This window comes from Anser anser (genome assembly GCF_964211835.1).
Source record: "Anser anser genome assembly, chromosome: 1".
NCBI classification, from domain to species: Eukaryota; Metazoa; Chordata; class Aves; order Anseriformes; family Anatidae; genus Anser; species Anser anser.
The window spans coordinates 38,447,283-38,466,384 of record NC_139720.1 but is presented as its reverse complement, the minus strand read 5'-3'; the positions used below and the strand labels follow the sequence as shown (position 1 = coordinate 38,466,384).

The window sequence follows — 19,102 nt, the reverse complement described above, 5'->3', positions numbered from 1 at the left end:
TACATCTCTTAACAAGAATAATAAAAAGAAGCTTGGACATTCCAATTATTTATTAAAAATGTAAGTCTGGTATAACTCGTGAAGGCTGAGTTTTAGCAAGTTGTTTTGCCTGCTTGTTCTCCTTGGTGATGATGTTGGAATAAAGTACAAACTCTAACTTCCAAGATAAGAGCTAAGTAGCATTCAGCTAGTGATGGCTAAAAGTGGTTCATATGAAAGAAGATCAGGTTTGTTTCTGTATCTTTGTTCAGTGATATGTCCCACTAAACACACAAACCTTACAAGAGAAGGAAATAAATCTTCCATTCCCTACCCCCAGAGTAAAATTCACACGGGATAAACCATGGGAGAAACTAGCAACAAGAATAAAAAATGCAGAATGAATCTGGAGAAAGGTGACCGAGTAAAAGAAAACCTCCAGAGAAAGGAATGATTTTGAATCACAGAACCATTAAGATTGGAAGAGACCTGCAAGATCATCTGCTCCAACCATTCCCCTACCACCAATGTCACCCACTGAACCATGTCCCTAAGCACCACGTCCATCCTCTCCTTGAACACCCCCAGGGACGGTGACTCTACTACCTCCCTGGGCAACCCGTCCCAATGCCTAACCACTCTCTGAAAAGAAATGTCTCCTACTTTCCAACCTGAACCTCCCCTGGCACAACTTGAGGCCATTCCCTCTAATCCTATCACTAGTTATCTCCAAGAAGAGGCCGACCCCCAGCTTCCCACACCTTCCTTTCAGGTAGTTGTAGAGAGCAATGAGGTCTCCCCTGAGCCTCCTCTTCTCCAGACTAAGCAAACCCAGTTTCCTCAGCCGTTCCTCACAGGACTTGTGCTCCAGGCCCTTCCCCAGCTTTAGAATCTATACAGATTTAATTTAATTTTATACAGATTTAATTTAATATACAGATTATATTCTATAATCACATTTAGAATCTATACAAAGGGTCTTCCTGGCGCTTCATAGTAAAATTACAATTTGACCACTGTGAAAGGCTCATTATTCTGGTGGAATTAAATGGTGAGAAGGAACAAAGAGTCATTGGATGCTGCTGGATATTGGCATATTGCTTGATATTAGCTGCCAGAGATTGGCATATCCCAGCAGCATAATGAAGAAACCTGGGTAAAAGATACCTACTAAGATGGAAAAAAAAAAAAAAGAGGTAGAAGACGAGAAACATTTTCTTCTTTTTTTTTTTTTTTCTTTAACGTTTTTGGAATTGCTAACATGGCTTCTAAAAAAGAAGATTTAGGAAGAAAAAGCTATACATAAGAAAGTTCTCACTTCTTAGCAAATTTAAGGCATTTAAAATGGGGCATTCAAGATAAGTATATCTAAATGGTATCAGCATAAAACTGAACAGTACAGGCTTAATGACAGTAGTATTATGAAAATCAGCAATGTGTTTTCAATTATAAACCAATTATGTGAATACATGCATGAACGAGATCTTGGAGGAGTGTGCACACCATCTGCACAGCCAAAAAAAAAAAAAAGGAGATTAAAATGAGAACCTGAATAAGTGCTGTCAGTGTGAAATGGGTAAGAGTTGAGAGAAATATGGGTTAAGCATATGCATCTGAAGATTTGAGATAGAGAGAGAATGAATTATATTCTCATTGAACAGGGATACAGTTGGCTTTGAAAGACAGAAGTCAGCTCTTTAAATGTATGTTTCTAACCAATATGTTAAAGACAATTTTTCTCATTATGTAATGAGGTACTGTTGATTTAAGTTAAGCTATAAGCTTTATATTTTGTTATAGAGATGACATGGAAGCAATAGATAACATACACAAAATGAGGACCGATAAACAGATCAAAAGAAGCTCCAGCAGAGAGAGGTTCTTTGTTTTTTTTAGCAGTCTTTGTTCTGTTTTTATTATCATATATGTGCAAACAAAAGAGAAAAGATATATTACCAGGATGATTGCTATGGGTGAACTTGAAGACAAGAAAAAAATATGAACAAACTGAGATGACACAGCGAAATAAATCCCATATTAACCATATTAAGACTTCTTGTTTGTTTGTTTGTTTTGTTAAGACTTGACCAGATAATGTTAGAAGTGTACAACAGTATTATAAGAACAACACCGCCACTGGGTTGTACAATCTCAAATCCACCTGCTCACTCAGGGTTTTAACCCTGCTATTAATCCGTGAAGATGGACTAGAGCAAGATTAAACTTTCTGGATAGCTTCATTAGCCAGATATTGCTAGCCCAAATTCCAAACCAGCCTGTGCAAAATGGAGACCCGCACCTACAACCATCAGATGATTGCTTATATTCTCTTAATCGTATATAACTTTATAGATTGATTAGAAATGGGGGTCAGTTGTGTATGTAAATATTTTCAGTACACAAAGTGACAAAAATGTGTATTTTTAGTGTAATCTCCACGAACAGATGCAATTAGAATTGTGACATGACAAAGAAATGACAAACTCCATCATGTAAAGGCAATTGTTTGATAACTTTAAACTACTGTCTTTAAGTATATGCTAAACTATTGAAATGTATGCTTTACTTGACATCCTGCCTTTACTGGATTTGTCAGCTAGGTGGCTTTCCAGGAATTATGGTATGTTAGAATGACAAGGAGATTACTGTGATGGGAATCCCTCCTATGGTAGCTTCCCACCACTACAGACATTTTCAAATGGGGCTTTCCCTTTTGTAGTTGTCATTTTAAGTTTTAGAATGATTATGTTAATGGCACAAATTGTATTGGATATAAAAATGAAATGTGTAGCAAAATTAATAATGGCAATACACTGAAGCAGTGATTACATGCCATCCATAGGCTGCCATTACATGTCAGGACCAGGTATAGGAAAGAGCAGATGACTCCTCCTAGAAGAGCTGTTGCTTAGTGCTGATCAGGAGCCTTTAGCCAAAAGGGTGCTTGAAATACCCTTTCTGCTCTTGTGAACGATAGCCCGTGATAGGTTTGCAGACTATCAGAAGTGGAAGATTTGGTTACACATAATAACACTATGTATGTAACGTTAGAAATAATGCCTGCTGTAGGACTGGTGGCAGTGAACCAAATTGCATGGACTGGCTCTGCAGTAATTTCTCCTGGAATCACAGAGCAGTTCTCTGGGCTTCCTTGCCTTTCAGAATATTAAGATTGTGATGCAAGAGGACATATTTTGTAAAAATTTGCCTTCAGCTGGAGAAACAGATGGTGGGGCCAAATTCCTGTCTACCAGAATGGAAAGGGCATGCTGGTAGGAAATGGCATTACAAAGCATATAGTCAGAGAAATGGAAACAAAACTGCAGTGTCCTAGACATCAGAACAGTCCAGATACCGTCAGTGAAAGGACAAGATTGGCTCAGTGATGTGCATCCCAGAACAGCAGGACAACAGCCCTACTGTAGCTCTTTTCTGTGAATACAGAGAACTAACACAGTAACAGTCCGTACCAGAAGGCAATAGTGTGTTAGTGGCTTAAGGACAATATTAAATCTTTCAGAACATACAAAAATACCCCTGCGAAGCAGGCTGACCTTGAAAAGACTTCTAGTGAAGGGTAAGGAAGCCTGACTTGTGAGTCTTCTCAGGAAACTTGTTCAAAAAACTATCCAGAGAACCCTCATCATTTCAAAAGTATGTAATACCTAATGCTGGTCTGCGGCAGCCCCATGAACCATTACAGACGAAGACAATATTTATTGACATAGGACAACTGTTGTGTGGCTGTTCGCTCAACACATTCATTACACAGAATTCTTCACTCCATAGCTGGCAAGAGCCTGGTGTCCCTAAATTAGCCCCAGCAGTCTTAGCTTATCGTGTGACAGTGGAGCCAACGATCCCAGTAAAACTGAAGGGCCACCTTAGCCTCCTGTGTCAGGGCCTGATCCTACACTGCAATCCAAATAGTCATCTCAGGAAACCGTAACAACAGTTTAAATGGATAAATCCCTCCCAAATAAAGCTGCTCATAGATTTTAAATCTCCTGCCTGCGTTTTTCTTTCTTTACCTTAACTTACTGTTTGTGGAGCTAGAGCATTTACCATAGGATAAAGTGCAGAGTCCCTGTAAGATGAGACGAACCTGAGTATCTAGTGGGTTAGGCAAAATAGCAACACACCCAGCACTCTGTACAGGGCTATAATAAACCTAAACTCTTTTTCTGTGTTTGTTTACAGGGTGCAACAACAGATTAACTATATACTTTTTTTTTTTTTTGGTGTGTAATTTTCCCAAAGCATTGACCAGATTATTTTGAAATGTCCATGAAACACTCTTTTTAAGCAAACAGGGTTCCAAGCTGGAATTCAGTCTTCACTTACATGTATAGGTTGAAAGAGACAAAGGTGTAGCAGGGCTGCTGCAAATTCCATTCTGTGCCTTCGAGCAATCTTACACCAGCAAGATAAGCAGTTTATTTGACCATTCAATTCAAAGCCTTTTCCGATCGCAATGAATTGACAATATCCTTCTGTAATATACAAGTTTGCAATCGGAATTTTTAGTGAAAGGCTCTTTTGTTCTGCCTTCACTATTCTTAAAATTTTGTTCTGTTGAATGTGTTTATTTGTCAATATATTTCATGCACAGGCTGAGAGTTTAACTAGGGATGAAACAAAGGTTCTGAGTTTTGTGTCATTTCAAAGTATAAACTGTTGGGTTTGTCTTTTTTACAGTGAAGAGGATGTCAAGATAGTCAATTCAGAGACTAGGTTTAGTCATAAGTTCTGGGTTTGAATTTAGTGGTTTTACCTTGGGTTTTAATTCTCTAATATTTCAGTTTCTTTGTATTTTAATGCCCTGATAATATCATTTCTCTGTGTATGTCTTGTCATTGTTTAGATTATAATATTTAATACAAAGACTTTATTTCTACTCCCAATACGTTGTTCTTTATGAAACTTACGTAAACTGTATGTATATTTAGACTTAATTCAGCCGTTATGTAACTTCACATATCTCCCACAAAGTTGAAGGTACTACTCAGGTCTATTTATGCAAAACTGAATTTGATCCACAGCTTTCTTTGTAAATAAGGAATAAGGAACAGAACAACAAGGATCTTTGGTCATTAGTCATGACCAAGGTCATTTGTCATACAGAATTTATTGGAACTATTTCTTTGCTTATGTTACGTATTCATGTTGATGAATTGTTTAGCTATTCAAGTATTTGTGTTTTCTTGATAAGACTCTTGAGTGCTCAGATTTTTTGCTGGATGAATGATGTTGAATCAGAACCTGAGATCCTTAGATTACCAGCCTGATTGCTGTCTCCAATTTTATAGGTCTCTCAGATCAAATAGGAGGCATAAGTGGAGGCATAAAAAGAGTGACAATAGTTGGATTTTTAAGCGTTGGAAGAGAGATATACACACTCTGCTAAGAAAATTCAGTTTTATTATCAGTGGGCATCTCAAAGTCAAATTTTCTTCTTCCCTCATTTTTGCTGGCAATTTATCCTTTTGAATGAATATCTGTTCTCCCCCTGATTCATATAGGTATTTTCTATCCTTTCCCAAAGTATCCACTTATATCCATTTATTGTCTGTATAGTTGTGCAATTGTTTTGTATTTTATGAACAAGCTTTGTTTATTTATGTTGACAGGAAAAAGGTTCAACAAAAGGGGAGGACTATGTAAACAAAGAGAAAAATAACAGATGTGTGAGAATTCATACACTGCAGTCTGTAAAAATATGAAATTCCTTTCAAACTAGATGTTAAAGTTGAAATGAGTAGGTGGCATGACACAGAAAACCATTGTCATCTATTAGGTCAGCAAGACAGAGTTCTGAAAAGTCCTCTTATCATTTTAGATTTCCTCTGAAAAACTGACATAGTGTGGAAATTATATTTTTTTATTTTCCTAATTTCCTAATTAGTAAGACTCAGATGTTATTATGCTCCACTGCCCTGATGGATTTCTATTAGTGGGGCAATATCAGATAAAACAGAAATGTCAGAGCCTAAAGTCACAAAAGACTTGAGAGATTGTGTGGCCGCTGATGACAAGAAGGCACAGTGATATGTAAAAGAAGAAAATAGTCTGATCAATGAACTGTTCGAATGCCTTGTCCTACTATGGCCTAGGCTGCTTCCTAAATGCTTTTGAGAAGGTCATCACATCTTCCCCAATGTTAACACAGAGAAAGGAAAAAATACTTGTGGCCTTCAAGAAAATCCGAGGAGTGGCCTTGCAACCTGCTGGGTATCTCATGATACTTGGTAATCAGGCTGAAAGGGCAAAAAAAAAAAAAAGTCTTTTGAAGATTCTACAGCAAATGGTTTACTTCACTTTATTTCCTTTGTCTTCATGGTGCTTCCCTTCCACATTGTTTATTCAGCTTTTAGCAAATATGATAGAAACTATCCAAAATTACAGAGAGATCAGCAATCACCAAATACTTGTGCAATAATTCACTTAAGATAATATAAATAAGGTAGAAAGAAATGGTAGGATACAAGCAAATGAACTGATTAATGTAATGCACCCTGACCCTAGAAAAAGACAGTATGCAAGCATTTAAGCATTGTACAGATTTACCTAATGTGACAGGCAAGAGTTATAGTCATTTCAGGGGTACAGAAGTTCAATTTATTTGAATTTCTCAAGTATTCAGTTGATTACAATGCTGAAAATAGAAATGTAAGCACAGAACTTTGATAAACCTCATGATCTTGAAAATGAGAGGATATTTTTGAGGCTGTTGCCGATACAGAAAATAAGTCACAAGGATATATTTGAAGCAAATGATCACTTCTAGAGGTCAAGTTTTTCACTGTCAGCCTCACTCAGAGGTAGGTGGTTTCTCCTCTATATCCAGAAAACGGCTAAAAATTAGTTGGTAAATACAGTGGTTGACACAGTACAGAAGAAAGTAATATAATATTTTTATTTCAGTTAAGTGGAGGCAAACTGGGCCTTGGAATGTCCTTGGTACATCTTGTGAGTCTTGTTAAGTAAAGAAAATGAAACTGGAAAAAGAAGCCAAGCAGCAGGGTGAATCAGACTGGAAAAGGAGGAGGTTGGTGTGCAGAGGAGGTGAGAAGTCAAGCTGGGTAAGAAGAGGATACTGTGCCCAACTTGAGGCTGAGAGCAAATCCCTGAGGTTCCCAAATCTCTGCTGGCATCAAACCTTTTTGAAAGGCATTGGCCCTGTCCCAGATGAACCTGTTGACACTGAGGATAATGGACTCTCATTAACTGTATTGGCAGTAAGCAAATATAACCTTGTGCTTGAAACATATAGGGGATGACATAAATGCTTGTTCTTTATACTGTTTTTTGATATTTGTGGGTGGGTGGGGGGGTGACTACATAAAAAAATCTCTTTGCTAAGAGTATCATTGCAAAATAGAAAGTCCCTGCATCCTTTTCCTGACCCCTTCATGTGTAGGCCCTGTAACAGACCTGTTAAATGACACTTGAATTTAGGCTGTAAATAAGGGTCATAGCTGAGCCTAGTATTCTGATCTCATTTGCTGCTGAAACTGGAAGGGATTACATGAGATCACAGACTGCAGGCAGAAAACACGGAGTTATGAGGTCAAGGTTGCCAATACCGACCAGTTGAACAGGATTGTGTCTCTGCCTCCACTATGTCATGAAATTTTGTAAAACTAGACTTACCAGATACGGTGTGTCCCTTATGTTTAAGGCACCTAGACAGCTATGGGGTGGTCAAATTTGTAGAAGCGTCTGGTATTTAAAGCTGCAGCTGAAGTCAGTGATAGCTGTCTTTTAAGCATAAAGAAAGCAATATAAAGCTAACAACCTTCAAAAATCAGTTTGCTGGTGTTTCAAATTGGCTCCTAAGAGAGATGAAAACTTTTGGTTCTATTTTTTTCTGTGCTCCAGTGCCTTATCTGTAAAATAAGGATAACATCAGTCTTCAAACAGGAATATGAATATATATTAATGCTTATGATTTATTCATATTCATTTTTTATGAACATGACAAAACAACAACAACAACAATGGAGATAATTAACAATTTGGTCCCCCCTAACAGGGTTTGGAATATCTTTTTTGTGCTTAAATTAGTGGCTTACTGAAATATACCAGCGTCATGCAAATGAAATTTTTTTCAAAGTTCACCCTGAATACAAAATAGGAGAATTACACTTATTTCTAAAATAAGTCAGTTGCAAATATGTACAAAGTTGGTCAGTAGAAGAGGTCTCTATAGAAGATCTCTAGTTGGAGGGACAGTGGAATTAATGCTAACCTTGCTTGAAAGTGTAAGTGAAGAAAATTTTTCTTGTTTGACTCCTACTGAGTTCAGCAAGACACAACTTCATGACTGTCACTCTTCCTAAATGAAAAAGATTGTATTGTATTAACGAAATGCTTGATTCCATCACTAGTCTCCTCTTTTAAAAGGGAACAACCCTGAGATGGGTTGACTGATCTCTGACGTGAAAGCGGGCAACTCTCTGAAAAATGAATATGAAACAAAATATTAAATAGTTGCTCATTAAGTGGCACTACTCATTGTTTACTCTGACCAAAATAAGGGTTCTGGGTACAGAAAACAAAATTGAGTTCATATAATATATGTCATAATACAAAGTATGAAAGTAACTGTTAGAGCAGCAGTCTTTATTCTGTCATTCCTTAATTTTTAAATGCTGGGTTTTGTTGTTGTTTTGTTTTGTTTTTCCACTCTACTAATGTTTTTTCAATTCTATGTGTACATCAAGATATCAGGAAGAGGATCACTATATAAACTGAGATCAATACACTACTAATTGTCCTCAGAGACCTCAATCCCATATAGAGTAAGATACTAAATAAACCTTTATGAACTCATAGATAGAAGATAATTCAAAGGGAGAAACTAAACTACTGTATTCAAAACTACTCCTTTGTACTTCTAAATATATTAAAATAAGAATTATCGATGAGATTTGCAAAACAGGATAGAGAATATAATTAGAACTCTTCCACTAGAATTAGTTAAATTCCAAGTTGGTCACAGTATTTTAGCCACAGATTCTGTCATTAAAGAGAAAAAAAAAAAGACTTAATGGAGGTATATCCATTTTCATAACACTTTCCCTTGGACATTCCTTATGGTCATTTCTGACCAGAGAAAGAAAGAAAGGGAGCAAGAGATGCGTACACCTTTAAACAAGAGTAAGCAACAATATCATCATATTTTAACCAGATAAAATGCTCTAAAGGACAGGGGAAGTTCATGAAATCACTGTTGGCCTAGCAACTTGCTGCAATTTTGTTTCAGAATAGGACAGAAGGAATTAATGATGACCAAAATTCTGATCCCAAACCATTAAAAGAAAACATAATAGAAATTACATATGTGTATGTCCATTGACCAACTTTGATTTTACGTAAAGCAGTGTAAACTCCAGAGTAATTAGTGAATAAACATTTTTAGAACAGTAAAATTCCCATCTAGGAAAACTCCCAAACCTATCTCCTCTCTTACAAAGTAGTACACATGTAATCTTAATAATAGGCTTAAAGTGATTGAAGTCAAGGGAACTTTTGCATAGATGTAAAGTTGTTGGAATATATGGCTGTGTGATTCTCTGTTTCCAGCTGGGTATGGCTGGACAACAGATAGAGAGATAAAGATTATATATATATATTTTTTTGCAATTCTAGATCTAAACAAAAGTACCAGAAATGCAGAGATTAATTAGGACAACACTGGCTGGAGAGGAAGAAATAAATGTAGGTCGTTTTACAAGTAATAATGTCCTAGATATAAACTTACACAGGGAATAATTAATTCAATATATTTTGTCTTTTCTCACATGCAGGGAAAAGAAATGATAATTTGTTTTAAGACAAAGAAATTAGCCTTTTAAGATGATTTAGTATAGGGACCACCCTACTGAAACTTCAGTAGGAGGTTTCAGAGCACACCTTTCTGAATACACTTAGACTAGAAGGACCAAATTTAGAAGTCCAGTCTCATGAAATATGCACCTAAGGAAAGTAAGTCAGAAGTCTAAGTTTATGTTAATGTAGCTTACACCATAGGATCAGAAGAAGGTGCAAGTTCTGCCAGCTTAGACTCTCCTTTAAGTTTGGTCCATTAATTGAAACGAGATGAAGTAAATACAGGAACTTCCTCCAGTTCCCGTAAGAACTGTTCCATTCCTATAAAACATCTATCTGCAACTGTGAAGCTAAGATCTCTACCATGAGCCTGTAAGTCAGCAGCCACATTAGGCTTACATGGAACTGTGACAGCCACTTTGAAATAAAAGCAAACATTGGAGCATAATAGTTCTACGAATATTAGGACAAAATGAAATAAATGTGTTCAAAGAAAGTGGGTACAGAAGTGGCAATATTTGAATGATCAAGTCAGGTTATCCATATTCATGGCAATCTAGAAGCAACTTTTACAATATATAGTGCAATTTAGAGTATTAGCCCACAACAAGATCATTGTAAGGGACAAATAATTCTTTGAATAGTCCAATCTTTTGCCACAGAGTTCTTCATGGAACTAGACTTGCATAGGAGCACTCATGGTAAAGCCTCAAAAAAGTTACTGAGTATGTAATGAAAAGGGCAGATTGAGGATTCATAATCATCCATTAAAACTGTACAGAATGAAAAATAATTAAAACTACACAAAAAACAATGGACTACAGAAGTGCTTTTGGTATGCAGTACATCGAGCCTTGCAATGTATGCAACATTCAGCCTTGCTATCTGTTGTGGAAATTTAAACAGATGTCTTGGTATGAGGGCATCTTTTAAGTTAACTCAATTTAGTGATCTCCTTACTACAGGCTCTCTGGGGAATTAATGATGGTTTTCTTTCTTTCTTTCTTTCTTTCTTTCTTTCTTTCTTTCTTTCTTTCTTTCTTTCTTTCTTTCTTTCTTTCTTTCTTTCTTTCTTTCTTTCTTTCTTTCTTTCTTTCTTTCTTTCTTTCTTTCTTTCTTTCTTTCATGTGTATTTTCAGGCTTTCTGTGTGGGAGACTGCCAAAAGGTATTACTAATACAAATGAGATGAAGATGCTCTTTCTTAAATCCTTGAAAACCACATTCCCAATGCAGAATTTTGTATTATATTTACACAGTTGTATATTTATAAAATAAAAATAAAAATGCTTGACCCACAAGATTTGTTTCCTTCTGAAGCTGGGACAGAAAACTGCTTTACTCTGGGTCTCGCTCAGATATCAGCTTGATGCCTGAGAGCCATGCTTAAGGCTGCTATAATGTATGTTTTTTAGAAACATACATTCCAAGGACACACCAAGAATGCAAAATTGTCCCTTGTCCTGCACATCTTCCCTAAGCACGGATTTGATTCTACAGGAAACACTGCTGAATGGTTACCCTTAGGGAAGGATAGCAAAATGATTATTCTTACATAACTTAGTTTAATTACAAAGCATTCTGAAGTGAGAAATCACTTAAAAGTCTCTGTAAGTAATATTAGAAGAAGCTTAATCATATAAAGATTCGATGAACAAAGGGAAAATTAAAACTTGTCTGGCCTTTCTTGCAGCATGTCAAAGCTTTCTAAGTTGTCTAGTCATTTCATAAAAAAAGAACAAGGAAAAAAAAATAAAGTTCTCTGGTGTTAGCAACAATTTTTCACTTTGATTTTTGATTTTTTGATGAGGTTATACATGACATCTAATAAAGTATCCTCAAAGCCAGAGGACTGAAAGATTCTTTTTTGCAGATTGTGTCTTGTTAAAGGCTGCTTTTTAGCCAGCCTCCATATCCATCTTGGGAGTAGCTTTTCTCCCTGGACTTGCAAACATTTGTGAAGAAAAGTTATTGTTTCTAGTGCTCACTTGTGCAGACTATTGAGTTTTTCAGCCACAAATAGTATTAAAAAAACCTTAGTAAGCTTTCTGTCATGAGAGGTTGCGTTGGAAGACTTTATCTGAAGGAGCTATTCAATAGTTACCACCATACAGAATAAGCAATAGTGTAGGACCAGCAAGAGTTTCTATATTTGTAATAGCAGTGTCTTTCTTTAATTTTTATTTAATTGGCTTGACAAACTGTAATCTAAGGTTGTTAAAATCAGTATTATTATGCCCATATTGTTAGTGGGGAAGAAGAGTTATAGGATTTCACGTCCAGCCTATCTCTAAGGAATGAGCCATTACCAGAACTGAGGGGAGAGTCAAGAGACAAGAACCTTTCTCTTCTGAGCACGGCTCACAGTTCCGAAAGCTCTCTGCTGACCTGTGGTGTCACATACCTACCTACATCTTGCTGGCAGTTCACTTGAAATATTCCATCTAAAGTGCGGATGCATGATCAGTGCTGGCTGAGCCACGGTGGGTCTTTCCCAAGAAGCACATTCTCATCCTTCTCTGGCCATCTAGCCCTTCGGCTCCCTCAGCCAAGGCCAATGCTTATATGGCCAGGTGAAAATGAAGAGATCTTTTTGGACTTTGTGTGTGTGTGTTTGCTGGGATACCTTCCAGACGAACCAGTTCCCTGATCCAGCTGTCCACATGGCTGCTTGAGTGCCTGCACTGGAAAATGGGAGGCAGCAGGGCTGGGTGCAGGGATGACTCTCTCAGGGACGACTTTCTCAGGGACAGCTCGGTTTTAGGTTGGTTTAAGATGGACATGAAACAATACCCTTATCTCTGAGAACCGGAGCTTCACAGAACCATATGGCTTAATAAACAGCAATCTAACCAGTACACAACAAGTACAGATGAATCCAAGAAAAGACTTGCCAGCTGCTTTCAAGGAGGTTGAGCAAGTTGCATGCTTGTTTACTGCACCACTAAACATTCATTCTTAAACTGCTGATTGGCATTTTTTTATATCTAGAAAGATACCTTTTCATTTCTCCCCCCAAAATAAAATTTTAGTTCAAAACACCACAATGTGTACTTGTCACTTATAGGAGATCGCAGTGTGTATTGTTTATTTGTTTGTCTGTGTAGAGACCCATTTTGCATAAATCACTGCAGAGAAATAGAGGATCTTTTTATTACACAACTAAGTTTTCCAAAAACGTCTTATTTTCTTGTTCAGGAAATGGTACCATTGTTTACTTGAAACAGATATGTTGATTAAGTGGCCTGGAGGAATTTTGTTTAAAGATACAGACTAGCTATCATTGTGAGTAGCAGTGTTGCATTGTTCATGACAACAGCAATTAGGAGGATATTTTGATCTGAAGATAATTAGCAAAAATGGCAAAAAGCTATTCCAAAAATTGACAACTTTTCCAAATGTTGAAAGCTGAAATTGGTTCAGCTGGTGGGACAAATTTCAGATTTCTCAAAAATGTTGCTTAGTATCAACAAGAAATTAACTATGAAGAGTCTGTAATTTCCATGGTATTACCTGAAATGCATTTCATATGCCAATTAGGAGACCTAACAGAGTGCTATGCCATCATCTTAAATCCCTCACATTTGGTTATCCTGTAGTCAGGTTAGCGGGATGTTGATGACCAGAAAGACTACTCTCAGTCCCTTTCCCCATGAAATGCCCCACTGAATCCTCCCCATTGCTTTTTCCCAACAAAAGTATCCATAACATTTCTACCTTCTGTCCCATCTCCTCCGCCTCCAGTCTTCCCACCTCCTCAAAACCTCTATGGACATTCCTCCCCTTCCTTTTGCCCACTTAGTTCCCTGAAATCCATCATTCCCCAACCCACTGGACTTCCCACCAAACCCTCCTGGCTCTCCCTGTTGTTAGTCTTGTGCTCCTACTTACCCAGGGACCCATTATGCTCCAGTTGCAAAATTAAATTCTGCTGTTCCAGAAATAATCTATTTTCAAATTAGATCTAATTTTGTGTGTATTACTGAAAGGGCAAGTATAAGCCAATTTAAGAGGAGAAAGACAAAACATTTTACAATTGTATTACAATACCCAGCACACAACACCCAAGACATTTGTCTTGAATGGGGTCACATTCCCATGCTTTCCGTATCTAAATAAACAAATGCTTTCACCCACCGTGGAGCAGAACTGACCTGTTCCACCATAGCACATGCCGATGTATCATCAGACAGTAGCTCAAAATCTGCTGTATGCAGATTTTGCTGTTTGCAAGATAGGATGAGTGAGAGGCTTGTCAAGCAGCTAGTTGTGGTTCCAGATTCTCCAGCTAATTCAGTGCTTGTCTGGACAGCTCTAAACTATACCAGCTGCTAATAGTCCCCCTTGGGATCGTTTTCTAATTGCAGATTACCAGACACAGCAGGGTATCCCTTTCTTCTCTGGGGGTAATCCTTGTGCTGGGATGGAGGGAAGGAGATTTATGAACCAAATATGCAAGCCTCAGCTGAGAGCTGCTTGAATGGTAGACACAACAAATAAGCTGGTGAATGCTTGAACAACTCATTGTGCTTTGGTGCTCTTTCATGCAGGGGATCCAACTTTCACCATGCTAAGAAGCAGCCTGTTAATTCAGCACTGTGGGTGTTACACACCAGGATGGCTTCACTGCAGTTTATTCCAGTGATGGTATCTGGCTTTACGCTAATTCAGGACTGTGAAGTTGTATCAGGTTCATGTTTCTGTGTTGTCACTTGTACTGAACTTTCTTATCTGGTCCATCTCACTAAAGGAAAACTATCTCAAGTTTTTTTCCCACACCACAAATCTGATCATCAGGTCCTTGGCGTTAAATAGATGCAAAGAACCTGAAGCTCCAGTCCGTAAGTCTTGGACATTATTTCAAATGAGAAAGTTTTAAAAGCAGTGGCAATCCTTAAAAAAATTAATTCTTGCTAGTGACCTCTTTTTATTTCTCACCAAGAATATTTTGCATATTATAATGTGTATAATTACTTTTTTCTTAGTAATCTTTGGAAAGTGCAGAAATCCTGCAGACTGATGACGAAACACAGAGTAAGATTTCAAAACCCAAGATCAGCTGTGTGACTTGGCTCTTCAAGGTCACAAAACCTTCCAGAAAATCTTTTTACTGTTGAGACGCACCTCAACTGTATGTCTGTAAAGTATCAATCTTACAGTGCTCCCTAACTCTTGTGTGAAGAATTTTTCACACCTGTTGCTTGTGACAGGATTTTCTTAACCTGTCACTAGGTGGCAACACAGCCACTCGCATCATTGCACTACTTCGACCTACTCCTACCTGTGGAACTCTGCTGAGATCCACAGGTGAGAGTTTCACATCAAAAATGTGTTTTCTTCCTACAAAACCCGTGCTCCGGTGCTAGCTTTAATAGTCACCCGTCGAATAGATTTGAATGGACGATTCTGAATGTCACTGCGAGGCGAGCAGCTGATGCTGTTTACAGCAATACGGCTTTGTTTGTCTCCCTTCGTTAGAGGGGTCATTGTGCACTGGAGAGCTGAGAGTGATACTGCAATCAGTTTCAGCCCTAACACATACAGTGCCTCATTTTGAACCACTGATGCCAGTGGGAGATTTATTACAATTTTGTACAGGATTTGGTCATTAGTACTGACTTTTAACAACAGCTGTGTATACCAGAATATTATTTGCCCAGGTTGGATTAAACTGACCTTCTGAAAAGTGGCTCAAGAGCAACAGGTATCCTCAAGCTTTGTACTTTCAGGTACAATGCAGGCTGAAAACAATCAAACAAACAAACAAAAAATGGATTCAGTAACATGTAACTCATATAATGCCAAAAAAAAAGCTGACTTGTCTTAACTTGCAAGCAATCTTGGAAACAATCTATCATTTCAAAGTGTTTTTGAGATTCCTAAAAACTGTAATGATCTCATGTAACCATGACTCTGTTAGCTACGGTAAAGGGTGGTGTAATTTCAAGAGGCGATAACGCTGTGACTACCTAGTATCAAAGGTGTTGTTCCTCATTTCACTGAGATTAATTTTTACAGCCCCCTGTCATTTCACAATGCTGCCAACACCCTACTCTTCTTAGAGTCATAGTTCTCTGCTTTCATGTGATTACGATGGGACTGTTTCCAAGCATGTATATATTGGATTACCAGCTGAACATATTTTCTTCTCTGCTTACTCAAATGGTGTCACCAGATTGTCTTTCAAGGAGCCTATAAATATATATATATATATTCAAGTCTCACAAACTGAAATGTGAAGCTCACACACTTGACTTCTCCCTCCTGCTTCTCTGGAGACATTCACTGTGTAACCCCACAGCTTCTCTCCCATTGCATGTAGCAAATGCAAGTAACTGTGACCAACTGTTTTCTTTAAGTGAAGAAGGTAAATGACATCCATATTTAGGTCTTACAAAAAATTTCTTTGACAACAGGTGAGAAGGTCTTGTCAAGTTATGGGAGTTAGAATTTGGTGGAGTTGAAATATGGGAGAAGGGCTATGGGGCTGTCACCTCCCCCCTAACGCCATGCTAGAAGGAACAGTATTCAACAGAAGTACATTGGGATACTACAGATTGTGCTAAAATATACTTTGATTTTTTTTCCTAAAGCTTCTGGGTTAAAAAAATATAAATAAATAAAATTTAAAAAGTGGTAACTTCATTTACTGATAACTTTTTTTTTTTTTTATTAGAGTCTTCTAACCAGGATTCGGGACTTGTTATTTGGGATTAGCTCACACATTCATTTGCTTCAGTATCCTTTTTTTTTTTTACATTGACCAGGATGAGAAACTTCAGAAGAAGGCAGAGGAAATCCTTCTGCAGATTGTGATGAAAACTGCCATTTTACTTTCTCAGGAAAATTCTCCAGAATTTACAGACATTTGTATTCCAACATCATATTTTACAAGAAATGTTGATGCTCTCCTGTCTTTTGCTGCTGGAGCCTAGCCTCACTTTTTTTTCTTTATTTTTTCCTCTGAGCCTTTTTCAGTCCTAAAGAAGACAACAAAAGGTGATGAAAAAGCCTTTGTGGTGGATCCCAAGAATAGGATATCCCCAAGGCAATGTGGTTAGCGCAAAACCAAGGAAAGCATTTAATTCTGTAGATAGAATCCAGCCCTTTCAACAAGTGAATCCTATTAACAACTCGTTTAAAAAAAAAAAAAAAAAAAAAAAGCTAAACGGGGATATTGCTAGATTTGGACACCAAATCCTCTCAGGAGCCCCGTGCACGCAGCAGGTTATGTCCCGGGGCATGGCAGCCCTCACCCCCCGGTACCACACAGGCTCCGTTTCCTCAGGGCTCCCCCACCTCATGTTCAGGCCCCTTCTCTCCCCTCGACCTCCACTGAGAGACACAAGAAGGAAGAGGAGGAGAAGGAGGAGAAGGAGGAAGGTGGCGGTCCCACACCGAGGAGCCCAGTGAGGGCCGCGCTACCAGCAGCCGCCCGGCGCTCAGGTGCGAGCCGTTGGCGGGGCGGGCGGAGGGGAGGGAGATGGCGGGGAGGGGTCCCCCCGCTTCACCTCCTCCCTCCGTGCCCCTGGGCGGGCCGGGGGGAGCTGAGTGGAGGAAGCCGGCGTCAGTCAGGGGCAGGGCGAGGCCGGGCGGCGGGGGATGGCGGCCCCCGCCCGGCGCCGGGGCTCCAGTCGTGGAGAGCGGCGGCACCATGCGGGCGGCCGCCGGGGTAGGAGCGGGGCGGGGAAGGCACCTGCTGCCCGCCGGGGGCCGGCGTGCTGAGGGCGGGGGGCTGCCCCTCAGGGCTTCGCTGAGAGAGGGGTCGGGGGTCTCTGGTTCCTCTGCTTCTTTCTAGGAGGTGGCGGGCGTCCTCTGCCTGGTGGCCCTGGCGGCAGCGCTGGATTTCGGGTACCACCACACCGAGGAGCTGGAGGCGTACCTGAGGGAGGTTCACGCCGCCCACCCGTCCCTCACCCACCTGCACAGCATCGGGCGCTCGGTGGAAGGTAGGTGCGGCCAGGACCGGCTCTTTTGGGGTCGTGCCGGATCGCTGCCCGTAAAGCTGTCCTCCGAAGCCCCCAGGAGGGTCCCCGTAACTTCGTGCCGTGGCCTTGGGTGGCGGCGGGGCTGCTAAGTGCCGGGTGCCTCTGCTTCAGCCTCTCCTGAGTTTCCTCTTCCTCTTGCTTGGACGTGAGTAACAAACCCTGATGGCACCTACGGTGCTGCGGCTAGGGTAGGAGCTCTCCCGGCACCTACTTCTCTTCGAGACTGAAACCTCGACCGAGTGGCAATTTCAGAAACAGGGATGTTGCTGAGCTTGAGATGTAGCTGCCCCTCTGCGAGGTACCCGCTCGAGGTGGGGCTGTGATAGCAGCGTGGGGTCTCTAACTTGTCTCTAACTACGTTTAAAGGATCGTCTCTTCTGGCTTTATCTGTTTGACTAAAGCAGGACTGACTAGAAAAAAAGGATTTCAAATTCCATACTGGAATCCGGTTTTAAGTAAAGAACTGGGGTTTTAGTCTCAAACTCTATAGGAAAATAGCTTGATCAATAATTGCCTTTTTAGCCTCATATAGGTATTTTGGCTTATCTATGATTGGTACTTCCTTACGATAATTTTTGGAGGAAAAAAAAAAAAGAAAAGCTTTTTCTATCCCCTGAAGAGATTAGAAAGGTTAGTATTTGTTAGCATTTATTTATTATACTTTAATGTTCATTTGTTTAGTATTAAACGGAAAAAAGCTAAGTAGACTTCAAAAAATGCTTTTATATGATGTATAAAATTACATCACTCTTTAGAAACATCATTTGTTCCTTTAATCCTACTTCATATCACAACAGTAAGGCCAGGTGAAACTTGTGTTTTACTTTTTTTGTTAGTAGTTTTTGTTTGTTTAAAATCTGTGCGCTTCTAGGTAGATAAACCTGAAGAGCACTAGTAGCTTCTATCTTTTCACACATCCTTCCGTGTGTTATTGTGTGTCTTCAGTTTCTTCTTTAAATATGCACTCCTACTTGTCTGGGACTTTTCTTTGGAAAGAGTCTGGTCAGTTTCAGTGAGGTATCAAACCCCTGTCTTGTTGCTATGGATGTGTAACCTTGTCTCTGCACGTCCACACTTCTTTCTAAGAAAGTCTCATTATGGGAAGACTCAAACTAGACGAGGAATCTTTAAGTTAAGCTGTGTTCCTCTTGCTTTCATCGAAGGCAGAATCCTATTGAAATATGTTATTCACCCACACAAGAGAAGGCTAGTCCCTTTATGTACGGTTCCCTCAAGTACAAACTACTAATTATCAACATCTCCATATTCCTACCTCGAGGGGACTTAGCTAACTTTTTTAACC

At 39.2% G+C, this 19,102-nt stretch overlaps 1 protein-coding gene across 1 annotated transcript in view; it reads left to right on the top strand.

Annotated features, from left to right (window-relative positions):
* The first annotated feature begins 17,279 nt into the window (after positions 1-17,279).
* The window catches only part of CPM (carboxypeptidase M), a 32,870-nt gene continuing 31,047 nt past the window's right edge, over positions 17,280-19,102 (top strand). The window contains exons 1-2 of the mRNA XM_083824528.1: positions 17,280-17,483; positions 17,610-17,764. Of these exons, the coding sequence (XP_083680654.1) occupies positions 17,295-17,483; positions 17,610-17,764 (344 nt within the window). The 5' untranslated portion in view covers positions 17,280-17,294. The remainder of the gene's footprint in view (positions 17,484-17,609; positions 17,765-19,102) is intronic.